The 17,407-nt window shown below is 41.7% G+C and overlaps 1 protein-coding gene across 14 annotated transcripts in view; it reads right to left on the bottom strand.

Moving 5' to 3' along the window:
* Positions 1-17,407, bottom strand: part of ZMYM2 (zinc finger MYM-type containing 2) — a 197,674-nt gene that overhangs the window by 113,517 nt on the left and 66,750 nt on the right. For all 14 annotated transcript variants that reach the window (XM_030561497.1, XM_030561477.1, XM_030561576.1 and 11 more), the window contains one exon: positions 16,118-16,330. In XM_030561497.1, coding sequence (XP_030417357.1) covers positions 16,118-16,330 — 213 coding nt within the window. The remainder of the gene's footprint in view (positions 1-16,117; positions 16,331-17,407) is intronic.

Here is a 17,407-nt window from a genome sequence, read left to right as displayed (position 1 = left end):
TGGACATGATAAGTTCTGCTCTATTAAGTTTTATTATGTTTTGAATGTTTTTTTTAATTGCACAGGTTTTTTTGCACTAATTTTGTTACAGAACAAAATGCTATTATTTGGAACATAATCTTTTATAGTTCACAGCATATGCTGCTGAGCACTCAGCAGTTCTGAAAGTAACCAATTACCATTACACAATTCAGAGGATCAGTCACAAACAAAATTAATAGATGCACTGACAACGTTATCTTCCTATATGTACAATAATCACTACACAATTCCTACCAGGCCACAAAAGTGCAGGCCCAGATAGAGCACACTAAAACAATGCAATTACTCTGTGTCACTATTAAAATGGTCTTTCAAAGCCTCCCTGAGCTGCATAGCTCCACACTGAACTCTTCTAACAGCCCTTGTGTCTCGCTGTTCAAATTCAGCAGACAGCCACTCCACCTCTGCCCTCCACCCCAGCAGAAACTTCCCCGCCTTTGCTTCACAGGTATTATGCAGGACACAGTAGGCAGTTATAACCATTGGCGTATTTTTCTCACTGAGGTCCAATCTGTTAAGTAAACACCAAGGCCCCCTAAAATGACTAAAAGCACATTCAACTGTCATTCTGCACCTGCTGAGCCAGTAGCTGAATCATTCCTTTGTATTGTTGAGGTGGCTGATGTATAACTTCATGAGCCAAGGGAGCAAGAGGTAAACTGGGTCCACCAGGACCACTGTTGGTATTTCAATATTCCCAATGGTAATCCACCTGCTGGGGAAAAAGTCCCTGCTTGTAGTTTTGACAGTCCTGCATTCTTAAAGATGCAAGCATCACACATCTTCCTGGACAAGCCCATACTGATGTCAATGAGTGAGCCACCAATGCTTACATTACCATAGAAAAGTAGCCCTTTCAGTTGATGTGCTCAGTGGCAAGGTGATCTGGTGGCAAAATAGGGATGTGTGTGCAGTCTATCACTCTATTGCAGTTCGGGGACCCCACTGCTGCAAATACATCCACTATGTCCTCCACATTGCCCAGAATCACAGTCCAGGAGGCAATTAATGACCCTGCATGCTTGCATGACAATAGCCCTCCAGGGTGGATTTCCTGACTCCAGTGGCAATCGGGCCTTGCATGTTTCCACACAGATCATCACTCGCTTCTCCACTGTTAGTGCAGCTCTCATTTTGGTGTCCCTGCATTGGCTGGGATGATCTCGGCACATAGATCCAAGAATGTGGCCCTGCACATCCAAAAGTTCTGCAGCCACTGCTAGTCATCTTAAACCTGAATTAAAATGCGAACCTGCCAGCCAGTGCTTATTTCTCAGGGCCAGAAGCAGCACTCTACCACCTGAAGCTGCTCTGTGAATGACACCAACAACCTTGGTTCTTGCTATGTCCCACAGCACCCTGTCCTCTAAGGAATAGTCATGTTCCCCACGCATTTGGTTCTTTTTGTGGCTCTGCAAATACTCCAAGATCATGCATCCGGTGCCTACAATGCTCATGACAATAGTGCAGAGCTGTGCACGCTCCATGCTTCTGTCAGAGATGGTGGACAGTGAGGACGGTCATGTGGGATTGTAGGATTTTGAGAAAAAAGGTATAAAATTATGGGATACAGATAACAATGAGATGGACACAGCTGCAACTGGGAAGTTGACCCCATGCTCCCAGTCACCCCTGAGGGACTCATTTCAACCCCATCATGCATTGCCAAAACTTTCCAAACGCCTATTACCAGAGAATCTCCAGTATCCACTTTGCCTTTCTAAATCTTTGTTTTGATTAAGCAAAAGTCAGTCCACCCTGAGATGAATGCTGCAGAGCCTGAGATTCTTCAAGAAATTCAGATTTCTTAAATGGTGCCCTGGCAAAGAGTTAGGTATATATATATGTGTGGATTGGCAGAATCACAGCTCTGAGGTAAATGAAAACAGTGAACATGTGCAAGATTGCTGGCTATGGAGCATGTGCAGTAAGGGATGATAGAGAGGTGAGTTAAGCGAGCCATTAGCTGGTCACAGACCACTCATACCAGTCACAACTTGTTTTGAAAGGGCAGAGCTGTCAATCATAATGCTGAAGTAACAGTTCGTACTGAATGTGTGCAAATGGGTAATTGCTTAAGGGTATATAAGGAAATCCCAATAACACAGTATAAAAAGGCAGACATTTAGAGGAGAGCAGTCAGTTGATGTGGAGAGAAGATCTGGACTGGAGGAAGGAGGAGAGTTTTGATCGGAAGACTGAGAACTGAAAGCCAACAAAGAGAAAGCTGCTGTAAAGAAGCCAGAAAAAAGCTGCTGCAGAGAGAGAGAGAAGAAAACCAGAGCAGAGCAAAACTGACTGACTAGGAGCTGAACAGCAACAGTGATTAAAAATGTAAAAAGCAGCAACGGTGATTTTAAAGGGATATCAATGGATTTATAAAGTAAGCTTGCCAGTTTTTCATACGTTTAGTATAGTATTTATGTGTTTGCTCAGAATGTGTGTGTGTGTGTGTGCGTGTGTGTATTTTAATTGTTTTATTTATGTAAAGCAAAGTAAATTTTAAGATCTGCTGTCAGCAATTTGTTATAAACTCGCCACTTTAACAAATGGCTTCGCTTCGAATCATTTCAACTATATGCAAGGGGTGGCCAAACTACAGCTCTTTTACAGTTAAAGTGTGGCTTGCAGACCACCCTCTACAACCCCCCTCCAGCTCCCCCCCCCCCGCAATCTCCACCTACCAGACCAGGGGGGAGAGCGGTTAGGTCGGCGGCATTCAGAGTTTCTGCCCTGCAGCAAGATGATAGGTCTTGGGGCTTCATCCCTGTGGGGCGCATCTGCCGGGGCTCAGAGCTTCACCAGAGAAGGACTGAAGCTCTGAGCCCTAGCAGACGTGCCCACCTCGTGAACTTCTGAAGACTATCGTATGCAGCTCAGAAAGTCTGGTCACCCATGCTATATGTTACTGTAGTCTGAATGCTCTTAAATTTGTAATAAGGGATTGGGGTCAGGGATTTTGTGCTTTGTTTAGGATTTTTAGATCACATTATAGTAGGGCTTACTAGTCACTTTAATAAAAAGATATTTTGTTTTGGAAAGAACACTGGCTGCGTCAATTACTTTATTAGAAGGTTATATCTGTGTCCTTTAGTGTTTTCTTAACAACGCCAAAAACTTTTACCTTGGGAAGAACAGATTAAGGGGACAATAGGCAGGTTATTATAGCAGAGTCCCAAAATTCATTTTTAAGGGTAACAAGCCAGTGCGCCAGACAGTGGTGAGTTGCCCGGGGATACCTGCCCATATTGCAAAGCACTCTGCATTGACAGTCCTAGTGATCATGCGCATCACTGACACAAGGAGCCAAGTATGCATGTACACAGTGAAGTGCTAACTATGGCAGCTGTATACAGACTTAACTTCAAATGGCATGACTTTGTAGTGTAAACAGGGCCATAGTGCTACAATGGCAGATGCAATCTAGTAAAAACAGGTATACTGAATTCAGTCAAGCTTAGACTGAGCTGGCTAAGATGAAAGGTATGGTTGATGATATGACCAAGATAACTGCACCAGTTTGTGACCAAAAGATGAGAATGCCAGGCCAGTCACTGAAACCCACCAGCGAACGTAGGCACAACCAGGCACTGCCACTTCCTTGAGAGGATCGTCTCTTGATTGGTTTGTGGAAACAAGGAAGACATATTGGTCACAGGTACAAATTAACAAGAACCAAAATACGATGTCACTTCTCTTGTTAGAGACAGTTATACAATGGACATATTAGGGGGCTGTTTCAACCTGCAGATAAGGATAATACTAGAATTGGTAATATTCCCCATTATAACTACAGGGAACACCTGCTCAAACCAGTAATAAAGGTAAAAATGTTTAACTGCATGCACTGTAACTCAGTGTAATAATAGTTTTCCTTTCAGTTTCTGGGACCATTACTTTAGCCATTTTACATCTGTCAAGGATGCTCCAACTTACTGCAACTGGTTCTTCGAGACGTGATGCAGGTACACATATTCCACTTAGGTATGTAGGTGCCGAGAGCACTGGAGCTGCAGAAATTTGCCTAGCAGTACCTGTAGAGGGGTAATGCATGCGTCTTGTGGCCATGGCCCCTCTCCAGGGTACATGAGGCAGCACTATCCTGATCCTCTCCTAGTTATGTCATACCAAACGCTTGGAAATGAGTCTCTAATGCAGAGGGGATGGAGGGTGGGTCATGTAATGCACATCTACATAACATTGTGTTGTTTCTTCAAATAGATGCAGCCATGTATTCCACCTAGGTGACTCGCTAACAGTAACTCCTCCCACTCCCAGGAGGCAGGGCTCACAGTCTAACTAAACAGGGACTGCAGGACTGATCTACCAAAGATTGCATCCACCTTGGAAGTTGTGGCTATGGCATAATGATTTATGAACCCATGTATAGAGGACCCCAAAGCAGCCCTGCATACGTCTAATGAGGACACATCACTGAGGAACACTATGGACGCTGCTTATGCCCTCATAGAATGAGCTCTCAAGCTTTGAAGGGGCATAGCCAAAGCTACTTCATATGCCATCTTGATGGAGGATGTTATCCATTCAGAGATAATCTGTGAAGAATCTGCCTGACCCTTCACAGATTGTAGTGTAGACACAAACAAGGTGAAGCATGAAACTGTTTAGTCCTGTCCAGATAAAAGGCTAAACATCACTTGACATCTAAGATATTGAGACACTGCTCCTCCAGCTATGAAGACAGCTTAGGGGGAAAAAACAAAAAAACAAAACACAAAACTGGTAAATATGCTGCCTGGTTCAAATGAAACAGACCACTTTAGACAAAATTTTGAGGTGCGATCATAAAGCCACCTTCGAAGAACTGTTTATAAGAAGGCTCTTCCATCAGAGCCTGCACCACTCACACTCTCCTTGTGGATGTTATCACTACCAGGAAATCAGTTTTCCGACACAAGATGCTAGAGACTTGCCAAGGAACAAGATGCTAGGGACTTGAGGACCATCAGAGCCACTAGGATCATGTTTAAGTCCCACTGGCAAACCATTTCTCAGTTCAGAGGATGTAGACTAAGAAGCCCTTTTAATAATCTTATTACCATGGCACTGGAGAAGACATATCTTCCCTGAACAGGAGGATGAAATGCCAGTATCACTGTCAGAGCACATTCCATGAACTATGCACAAGCCCCAACAACTGAAGATGAAGCAGGTATTCCAAGATGTCCCGGATAGAAGGCAACATCGGCTGGGGTATGCAGGCTAATGACCACACTGAAAACCACTTCCATTTCACTGAACAGTCTATCATGGTAGACGACTTTCTGCTACTGAACAGGACTTGCTCGACAGCTGCTTAACACTGCTCTTCCTGCTCCTCATTCATGCAGCAGCCACACCATGAGATGCAGGGAGTTGTACATAGGATGTAAAGTCGGGCTGTGATTACGAGTGAATAGATCAGGATGGAAAGGAAGCAGTATGGGAGGCTCAACAGACAGCATGAGAAAGTCAGAGAACCAGCACTGTCTCAGACATGCCAGGGGCACTGAGAATGACTTTACACCAGTTCAACTTGATCTTCAAGATGACTTGAGGGATGACTGGGAATGAGGGAAACACATAAAGGAGAGCAGACTGCTAGCAGAGGTGGAAAAGCATTGGACAGAGAGCCTGGATTGAGGACCCATCAAGAGCAAAACAGACATTTCCTGTTAATCGTTGGAATGCCCAAGCTTTGAAGATGACCCGGAGAATACCTGTTTTCAGTTCCGCTAAGATGGTCGGCAAGAGTATTCTGAACCCTCGGAAAGTGAACAGCTTTTGGATTAATGTCCTCCACAATGCAGAACTTCGACAACCTGATTGCCTCTAAGCAAAGCAACCTGGACCTTGTTTGTTCAATAATACATCGCAGAGGTATTGTCGGTAAATATGTGAACCAATGCCTCTGATACAGTGCCAAAAAGCATTACATGCACTGTAGATGGCCCAAAGCCCCAGCAAGTTGATATGAAGTGAAACAACCTACTCTGACTACAGTCCCTGTACTTTCAGTGACCACAAGTGCACCTCACAACCCATCAGGGAAGTACTGGTAATGTCTGACTTGGCTGGAGAGGGCTGGACAAAGGGGACACCTTGCCATGTTCTTTGGATGTATCTACCACTGCAAGGAGTCCAGGACCTGTGGAGGAAGATGAATCAGTCTGTCTAGAGGATTAACAGCAGGACCGTACATCATCCTGAGCCACATGTGAAAGGGGCAAAGGTGCAACCTTACAAATTGGACCACCTGCATGCAAACAGATGTGTGAACGAAGAGCCACAGAGATGTCTGAACTGTCGTGGAAGACAGACTGCAGACTAAGGCAAAGGTAGAAAATTGTCTGAAAACATTCCCAACGTTGTGGAATCTAACAGGGCCCCAATGAACTATACTTTTTGCATGGGAGCCAAGGCTGACTTTCTGGTGTTCGGGATGAGACCAAGACAGTCGAGCAATCAGTGTGGTGCCGACATGAGCAACAACTTGCTCTATGGAGCTGCCCCCTAAGTAACTGGTTGTCCAGATATGGGAAGATGTGAATTCTCTTCTTTCTGAGATACATCATAACAATGACTATGCATTTGGTAAAAACCTGGATGGCACAGGAGAGGTTGAAATGATAGCACTGGGTACTGAAAGTGGAGTTTCACCACAACAAATTGAAGGAACTTCTGTGGCTTGGCAAAATTGCTACACAGAAGTGATTGTCCTGAAGATTCAGAGCTGCAAGCCAGTCACTGTGAGATAACTCAGGGAGAAGAGTCAATAGAGTGACCATTTGGAAATGAGGAGGGAGAAACAAAGAACGGAACAGTGCTCTGAACCAAGGAGCCAAAATAAGCATTTGGAAGGCATTGGGGCAGGTCGTGTGAACTGGCTGAACCCCGAGCCCAACTATTTTCTCTTGTGGGACCTATGAACCTCTTTCTGGTGTAGTCCCATTGCCTCAGGGGAGGGAAAGGCTGCCCAAATGTGCACTGTAGACAATACTGTTGCTGTTGAATGCCATAGTGGCACCTCTACACCGCCTGTATGCAGGACTTTGGAGCAGAGCACGGAGCTGGAGCATGGAGCAGTGCAGCTGCAGGTTTTTGCCCGGAGCTGGAGCGGAGCCGGAACACAGAAAATCTTGACTGTTCCAGTTTGTTTGTTTTTCCATTTGCAATCCAAAATGAATGATATTTAGCAAGAAAACCTTAACGGTGCCAAAAAGTTTCAGATTGTATAGCAATTGATATTTTCACCTACTTTACCACTTTACGTAATGTCACAGTTATTCTCACTTCGGCTGAAATCAAGATTTAATGTGTAGATACAAAATTACAAAGTTTTTTAGTGATACGTTTTATTAAAGAATCAGATAATTATCAGACATCCAGCAACACTACAGACTGCTCCTACCCTTATGCCAAGGTTAGGCGAGAACGTACTCATGTAGATTAGATAGATAGATATATTAGTATTTGTTGATACTTCTTTTCTAAGGGTTGATCAACGAGACGTGCTGAGTGCTGCGATTATGGGAAAGTGTGATGCAACACAAAACATTTAAGATATCACAAACAGGTATATTGCAAAAAAAAGTTTTTGTTTATTGATATATTAAGATATCAAGACATATTTAACACAAGCTCATTGCTCACATGGGCTCCCGTTATCGCTACATTTGTACATGCTCTTGTATCACTCTGGTGGACTTATTTTATACATCATCTGTTCAACAGTCTTTTGGTAGCGCTGTTTGTAATTTTAAAATTACTGAAAAAGTCGAGTGCAGAAGCCATATAAATATATAGTAAACATTTTTGCATAAATTAGAAGTGATTTTTGTGATATCTCCAGAGTTATTGGAAAATGTCCATCAATGAAATTTGGTATGTGCCATAGCATTATTACGTGCTATTACTGTTCTATAACATTAATTGTTGGGAAGTAATTAGGCTACACCTGACAAGGTTGAAAATAAACTTTAATGAGAAAGCGGATTCAAATTGCAAGCACAATCCTTCTAGTAAAGAGAGTAAATTTTCGGAAATATGTTTTTCCTTCATCAGGCTGGAAACATTATATAAGATAGAGCAAATAACAGGTTCTATCTTGTATAATTTATTCAGGTTGTAAATAGCTTGGACAAAATAGACACTAAAAGTGTCACAATTCTTCAAGTAAAAGCTATTTTAGAAAAATTTGAGAACAGTGAAATGCAAGCGCTGAGTTTCTGCGTTGACAATGCAGCAAATACAATGTGTGCCGTCAAAAATTTCAGCAAGGGCAATGAAACCATTTCTACCTCTGAGAACAGGGATGTGGACAGAACTAAAGCTTTGAGCACCGGCCTGCTAAACCCAGGGTTGTGAGTTCAATCCCTGAGGGGGCCACTTAGGGAACTGGGGCAAAAATCTGTCTGCGGATTGGCCCTACTGTGAGCAAGGGGTTGGACTAGATGACTTCCTGAGGTCCCTTCCAACCCTAATATTCTATGATTCTATTTTGCCTGATGAAGGAACTAAAGAAAATGGATGAAATCAAACTCAACATGGATGCTGCTGCGCAATGGGTTAATGACCCTAGCCTCATACTTCCAACATGGCTTCATGAGGACGACTCAAAATCCAACTGATGAGGTGTGGTATTCACACTCTTCAGTTGGCAATCTGGGATGGACTGAATAAAGAACATGCAAAGAAATTTCTGGCAAAAATTCGACAAGTTGTTATCAAACTACAAACCCCAAGTATTCAAAGTGTTCTGCTTGATCTACATGAGGTAACTCAATCATTGGATACTGTGACTCGCTAGGGTTCAACATTTGTGATGATTGATCGACTTCTCATTTTTCAATCTTACTGTGAACAAGTGGCTGCTGGAACAAGAGAACTCAGGTTAACAAAAGCTGAATGGGACAAATGAAGAACCTGTAAAACCTCTTGGCAAAGCCAAACCAAACAACCATGAATCTTCAAGCTGTTGATGTAACCTTGGGAATTTTAATGAAGGAATGGTGAAAACTGTCAAAATACTTGCAAAAAAAGGTGGACAAATTGCAGAAGGAATTCTATCCTCCATGCAGAAATGCAAAGAGGAGCTTTTTGACGATATTCATTTCCTTGCTGGAGTTTATGTTGATCCAAAGTATCGAATTCTTCTTACCTCAAGGGAAATACAAAGGCAAAGGAAGGGCTCCTTGATATTGCTCGACGACTCAAAAAACAAAATCTATTACTACATTTGAAAGAGGTTAAAGAAAATGAAACAACAAAAGGACTCATCAACAATCGAATTTGCGGTTTTGGAAAAAAGTTCACATCCTTCAGAAATAGCAGGCTGTTCTCAAACTTCCATCTCCATTCGGAACTTGTTCGAACATCCATCCCTGAGATGTCTTTAACCATCACGGGGAAATGGAGATAATTCAAGCATCAATTCTTCTGAAGATGACGACTTCAAAAAGGAATTGGATAAACAAGAAAGATGCTGTCAAGTTTCTGTGATTCATAATCGTAATGAAGCATTATTCGAGAAAAACTTTTGGGAAGATTGTGAGGCGATAGAGTCTATCAGTAGGCTAAAAGTCAAGTCTGTTTTTGAGACCATTCACAGCTACTCACACCGCCTGTAGAATTGCTTTGAGCATGCCAACAACTCAAACTAGTGTAGAATGACTGTTTTCGGCTTTAAAGTTAATTTTAAATTAAAGACAACTTGATTGCTGCAATAATTCTTCACAGAATGAATTATGAATGATTCTAGTTTGTATCATTGTTGATGACATTTAAATTATTTTAAAAGTCTGAATAAAAATAATGTTTTTTCAAAAGTACAGTATGCATTTTATTTAGTTGAAAATTAATTTGAGTCGGAGGGCGGAGCGGAGCTGGAGTACTCACTATTGGTGCCAGAGCGGAGCTGGAGTGGAGCAATTCAAAAATTTGATTGCTCCAAATCCCTGTTTGCATGTACACGCCCAAGGAGCGCAGTGTAGCCCTGGAGTCCTTGAAGGAGTGCAGTGTCTTGTAATTTTTGTCCGCAAACAGCTTTTGACCATTGATGGGCAAATCCTCAATGGTTTCCTGGGCATCTGGGTAAATATCCAGATTCTGCAGCCAAGCAGCCTTTCCTCATGGTGACCGTGGAGGTCATCAACCTAGATGAGGTGTCCACAATGTCTAGTGCAGACTGCAAGGATGTCTTAGCCACCAAGCAGCCCTCAGTCACAAATGCCCAAAGCTCCTCCCTCTGGTGAGGTCTCAGGCAGCTGGTCTGCAAACTTTGACATAGCTGTCCAATTCAAAAAAATCACAGCTGGACAGTGAGGCTTGCTGGTTAGCAATTCGCATCTGTAAAGAAGAGGAGGTATATATCTTCCTCCCCGTCTGGTCCAATCATTTAGAGTCTCTGTCCTCAGGGGTGGATTTAAACCTGCCCTAATGAGTTCTGTCATTCACTGCAGTTACATCTAAGGAATTTGAGGCTGGATGTGAGTAAAACCCCTCAAATCCCTGCAAAGGAACAAACTAGTGCTTTTCCATGCACTTAGCTGCAGGCTGTACCAAAGCCAGCATGCTCCAGAGATCCATAGCTGATTCAAGGAGCATGTCACTGATAGGAAGGGTAACTCTCCCAGGACAGAGGGCTGTTAGATGTCCACAAATCGGTGGATGTTCTCTTGAAAGAACTTTATCTCCACTGAGGGAAATAGCTACATACCGCAAAAGGTCTTGGTATGACTTAAAGTCCTCTGGTACTGAAGGGAAGGATGAGCCAGGCAGCATAGCACTGTCCACAGACAAATATGAGACTCTTAACTGAGCCAAAGCCAGATCCTGTTCCAGAGCGGACAAACCTGGACAGGACAATTCTGGATGCTCTGCAGGGAGGAGTACAGCCAGTGCTTAGGCCTGCAGCAGATTGACGCTCACCACCACAGACCTAGCCAGCAATCTTACCTTTGAACAAGACAAAGAGCGAGACACCCACGACTGAGGAATGTCCCACAGATTCCAAGGAGCGCACTGACATGGATATGGCATTGGTGGCCAGTCCAATAGGCACTGGGCCAGGGACCTCCATCCCAAGTACGAGATGCATGCCAATTCTGGTACCCATAACGGTCCATCAGGAGCCCTCAATGCTGGTTTAGCAATGGAGAGTGAGAGGATGACAACCTTGACTCAGATGCAGAGGAGCCTCAGGATCACAGAGATAAGGGAGGAGTAAGACAAGAGGGAACGAGGAGGCAGTCTGACTAATCTGTCACCTAAAACAAGACAGAAAGCACGGCAGCTGATGGAGAGAAAGTACTATTGATTACCAAGCATACCAGTGCTGGAAGCAGTGTCAGTCTCAAACTGAACAAACTGAACAGCAGTACTAGAGCATCTGACAGTACCAACGTTGAGGGTGGTGAAAGCCACCACGGAAGCATTTGTGGTTGTGACTGCAGCAGTGCAAAGGAGGTTCCTGGTATGAAGGCCCTCTATACCAATCCTGGTACCAGCCCTGCTTACATAACCTGTGGAAGGGGAACATTGGGTTGCAGTGCTGACAGATCCAAAGGCTCAGCAGCTCATTCAGTCAAAGGCGCTACAGCTGGCGCGTCCATGGCAAAGTCCTGGACAAAAGGAGAGGTCAGGACCAAAAGGCAGAGGAGCTGTCTGGTATCCTGCCAACGTGGAAACAGTCAGTGCTTGCATCTCCCTCATTGGTACTGGACTCAATGGACACTCAGTCAACAGTACAGGGTTTCTACCCTCCCTACTTAGTATCAGGGAAGGGTTAAGATACCTGCACCATCACACATGCCAGCACCAACTCTGTGCCTGTCCACACTTTTCCTGGGGGAGGCTGAAGAGTCACGCTGAGACCTAGAGCAATCTCAGTTGGTTTTATGCAATCTTTTCCTCAGCACAGTTGACAAGGAATGGCTTCTCCATTTCTTTGGAAAGGCACTTGCTCCAGAATGTGAAGTAGCAGCTCTCCTGAAGTTCAAGGGCAATCTCCGACCCAATGAGGGCCTTGGTACCAATGCAGGCTGCATGGCCTGTTCAAACAGGTGCTTCTTCAAGCAAAGGTCTTAAGCTACTTGAGTCCATTTCTTAAATGAGCTGCATATCACACAACACTCCTTGATGTAGGCCTCAACAAGACAGAGCAAGCACCAAGTGTGGGGATCACTGTTGGGGGGACATTGTTTAAACCCCACCACAGGCAATAAGAACGAACTTAGAGAACCACCTCACGTAACCAGGGGAGGTGCTACAGCCACAAGGCGCAAGCACCCCCCACCCCCTTTACTGGTACTGGAAGGCAAAATTCTCTGGTTCCACTGCACTGGGCACCCACACACATAAGTGGAATACACAGCTACATATACTCAAAACAATATCTTGTTTTCTTCTGGTAATTAATTTACTTTTCTAGGATCACTCTCTGAGTTGCTCCCTAACTCTCCCAGTGCTGGAGAGTATGTACTTCAACAACAAATAAGACAGGTAAGGGTTCAGAGTCTACTTCACTTGGAAGTGTCTTCCATGTTTAACACAGATTTCCAAAAAGTTTTCCTGACATTTAACCTAAGTTGCCCTTTACTTATTATCATTCCATTTCTTGATTATACCCACTTGTGCCACCATAAATAATAGGTCTCCCTTGTGGGTGTCAACACACTTTACATAATCATACCTAAACAGTTTGATCAAGGTATTCCTATTTAGATTTTTTTTAGCATTCCTCATCTTTCCATTGCCTATTCATTTGCAACTTTTCCCCAGTTATCCTTCAGTTTAATAGATATCTTTCAAGCACTGATGCATCCAAGTGTATACAGTACACTTTCACTAGTGCTATATAAAAGAGGGACCAGTTATCTCCTTAGATTATGAAGGATGAAATTTTAGTACCTAGGCCCTAGAGTCCCATTTTCAAACATGACATGTCTATTTAGGAGCTTATGTCAATGGGAATTCACCTCTTAAGTGCATTCACAGTTCTGAAAATGAGAGAAGAGCTTTTGACTATTTTATCCAATGTCCCTCTAATTCAAAAACAGCATTGTCTCCTCTTTCCCTGTCTCTCCAACCATCACAATGTAAAATGAAGGATCAGCCACATCAAATAATGACCCATTTGTCCTGGTTCTCTACCACCAATCTCCCTGCCAAAGGGCATACTATTTTAGTCTGCAGATAATTTCACTTCAATCCTAAGAAAAAATGTGCATATGTTATGAAAACTAGTTCCAAACATTTTTAAGTAATATTTATTTCACACATAAGGATTAAGTAGGTAGGTACAAATATTGTGTCAATTCTAGTTTACTAGTACTACATATTTATAAAAGACCAATTGTTATATGACAATTACAGTACATGACATATTAGTTTTATACAACTCTCATAGCAAAAAGATAGACCCCACTTACTGTACAATTGCTTGCACATAAGTGGAATATAGTCATTAAAAGTTTTAGGTATACAGGATGATAACCCGCTAAACAAAATACTAATGTAGCCAAATGCTTCCCCATCAAGCCTTGTATTACTGTTTTGACAAAAGGAGGATTATTTCTATATTATTTTAGAAGTCTGTCCCTCCCTTCCTGTGGTTCACTCCCCTTTAAAATAAAATGACAGAGAAAAATCCCCAGAAAGAGGTCTAGTACTATTGTGGGAAAGTAAATATATTTTATCTATAATTACCTATTGCTAGCAGTGATTGAGCTTTCATGGTCAAAATTCCCTTAAAAGATTAAATTGATAGACACATTCCATACAAAAACCCTTTACTGAACAAGACTATACATTTATTCTTCTCACAAGAAACACCCAAAGCACTCAACAAAAGTTAATAATCATTTTCCAAAATGTCCTCAAATAATTTCAAATTCAAGTTAAAATGTAAATGCACGTTGCTAGACAGATTTGTCATTATAAAATTAAACTATGGCCTGAGACATTTTGCCACCCACATCATACACCATCAGAACAATTATAGTCTTTTGGAATGTACCTCGTTTAAACAAGAATTGTAAATCCACCATTCACTGTCAATAATATTTGAAAACCTACTATGAATTACATTTGATCACAATAACCTGGGTGGATGCAAACAGGCACTAGAGATTAATCATTTCACAGCTCATTACCATTCCATAAGCCATTCAGCCCCCACCCCACCCCAACATCAAATACATAATAATCCTTTCACAACGTAAGAGATTTTGCTGGTACAAAGTCTGCCAATGGCAATGGACGCAGCAAAACTATCCAGATCAAGGAAAGAGAGATTCACTTCAGCAAGCTATTGCATAATACCCACTACTAATAGTGACGTTTACAAATAATGCAATTCCCCAGCACACAATAGAGTACAAGATCCTACCAATGCCATGCCACTTCATCCTCTCATTAACATATGGGGATTTAATGTCTGAACACAATAGTACAAAAATATCTAGAGAGACAGATGACAAAGTACATTTTGCAATGAATGTATAACAGATACAGAATTGTCGTTCCACCTTTCATAATTCCATGCTCACATGGCATTTCATCAATGCAAGTTTTTAGGTTGTGTGGGACAGTCCCAAGTTCAAAGTTAATCTTGTGTCTTTTTGTTCCTTCATGAGTGCTTATTCAACGTTTCTCCAAGTCTTTCCATGGTTTCTGTCTATGCCTACATTTTTAGTATCTCGAAAACCTATTTTGACCTTTTTTGGTTTTGCTGTATGATAAAACAATAAGGCTCATGTTACGCTTTCAGTTGTGCTGTTTATACATGTATACATTCCCAGAAATACTGTCTGGAGTTCTGCACAAGCTCAAAGAAGCAGTCCAAAAAGGGTAAAGGTAAGCAGCACTTGATGTTCAAAAATGGAATAGCAATATAGAACAGAGATCAAACATTATAGAGCTTTTTATTAATCAAATATAATGGAGCTTTGTTAATTCAATACTGGGCTCCCTCTGACTGACTGTATTTCACCAGCTTCAAAAAGTGAAAAGAAATGAAGAAGAATCTTCAACGCAGCTGGGTGCACAACCATCTCAAAGAAGCCTTGGTAAAGTAACATCTCACGTATATAAAGGTTTACTCCAAAACTACAGAAAATATAGGCATATGTTACAAGTGGAACATTCATTTCAGAAGTCCTAAAACACAGTCCCTAGAGGCATAACACTTCATATACGAGGCCACCATGACATCTCAGATAAAAGATGCACGCTATAGAAAAAACTGAATTTCTACAGTGGCCCAGCCCAAAATAAATAAATAAATAAATAACAATGGTTGTGAATTATCCCTGCTAGGTCATAAATAGTTTGAACAGCACTCCAACCTCCCCACTAGTGTGAAGTGATGGCTCACCACTGCCTCCTAAAGTAAACGCAGGGGGCAAATATTGTCTGAAGACTGGAACGTAAAAAACCAAGACGTGTTTCAAACGCTATAATAATTTCAAGAGCACATGGAAGCTAAGCAAAGGAGGACACAAAATCCTTCAAACCTTCACTCATGAAGGAATATAGGGCTTTGCACTTGGGATGGTCTACACTGAAAAAGAACTAAAAGTATATCCAATGTACAGGTAAACAATGTGATTAAGAGAGTCAACAGCCATGTCCAGACTACATGGCCCATATAAATTTTTTACTTTACGTATATGTCTAAAAGTGCAAGTAACTGAGCTTCTATATCTAACCAAGCACAGTGGGTTGTCCAGTAGGTATGTAGTTGTCATGGCCACCATAAATAAGTACGTTAAGAATTAAAGCCTTCACTAAAGAGAGAGACTTTTCTTCCTCAATTATTTTAAGTCAATAGCACTTTTGGTTATGGTTAAGATACACATCTCCTTTTACAATAATAAATTTATGAGTAGAGTTCCGCTCCCACAAATGCACGTACAAATTCAGCTGAGTCTTTGAGGTTTGTTCGTATTCTATATTTACACAGTCCCAAGAAAATCAGTTAATCAAGAACAGAAAGCATCTTATCAGTACTAATGTATGTTTTGTTTTTTAATTTACAGGCTAAATTTCATTTTTTATAAATAGAAGTAGTTACCTGTTTATATTCACCAACACAGTTTTGGCAGCAGAATCTTTTCTGCTGACCGTCAATCGTAAGGATATTGTTTCCAGCTCCTTTACTGGGCAAGTACTCCCCACAATGCTCACAGCAATTCATTATTAAACCTTTCGCCATTCTGTATCTATTGAAGCAGTAGTCACTACACAGCTTATGAGTCATGTTCTTAAAGCTAACTTCATGGCGAATCTAAAAAAAAACAAAGGTTCTTCATCAGTGCACTACACTTGACAATCACAATTTAAAAAACAATATGTGGTTCAGCTGGAACCCTATATAACAGTGTGACATATGCATTTGAAATAACTATAACAACAAACAAAGCAAACTCTGCCTCCTTGCAATCTCTGGGCAAAAACCTAACCCCAGCTGTTCTTGCAGCCCTGGAATCCAAGGTCCAAGGTCACATGGTGGGATTCACACAAGGCTGATCAAGAAAATGGGGAGCTAATTTACATCATTTTCCCCATCTGCACTTTATACGCTTTGTTGGCAGTGAGCAGGATTTTTAATATATTTGGCTTTTAATTTACAAGGCTGTCTTGGGGCTAAAAGGATACATATAGATGGCTATGTAAGCTGGGCCCAGTATTTGCATCCAGAATGTAGTAATCCCAATTTAGCAGAATTTAAATAAGAGTATATTCTACTATACAAACTATCTATTCATTACTCAGGGGGATTCTCCAAATATGCAATTAGAATAGAGAAAATCCTGAATTGTTTTAATGGCAACATTTGTATGTAATGTACTGATCATTATCAATTATTATGATTTATACTTTGAGAGTCCTCAAAATAGTTATTGAAAAATGAAATATGAAAGAAGCAGTAACTGTTGCTAGTTTTCTCCCTTTTAAGAATGCAAGAAACCAGGGGCCACCCAATGAAATTAATAAAACAAAACAAACAAAAGTACAACACAATCTATAATACTCATTGCCCTGCAATGCTATGAAGGCCACAAATATAAATGGGCTCAAAAAATAATTAGAGAAGTTCATGGAAGATAGGGCTGTCAATGGTTATTAGCCAACAAGGTCATCCATGTTCTGGGTGTCTTTAAGCTTCTGATTGCCAGATGCTGGGACTAGACAATAGGAAGTGGATCACTCACTAACTGCTCTGTTCCGTTCATTCCCTCTGAAGCATCTGGCAGTGAGCACTGTCAGGAGACAGGATACTGGGCTAGATGCACCATTGGTCTGATACAGTATGGCCATTCTTATGCTCTTACGGAGATCAACAGTGATCAATTCAACATAA

The sequence above is a fragment of the Gopherus evgoodei genome, chromosome 1 (assembly GCF_007399415.2).
Source record: "Gopherus evgoodei ecotype Sinaloan lineage chromosome 1, rGopEvg1_v1.p, whole genome shotgun sequence".
In the NCBI taxonomy this organism is placed as follows: domain Eukaryota; kingdom Metazoa; phylum Chordata; order Testudines; family Testudinidae; genus Gopherus; species Gopherus evgoodei.
The sequence above is the reverse complement of the archived record's forward strand: the minus strand, read 5'-3'. Positions and strand labels throughout refer to the sequence as shown.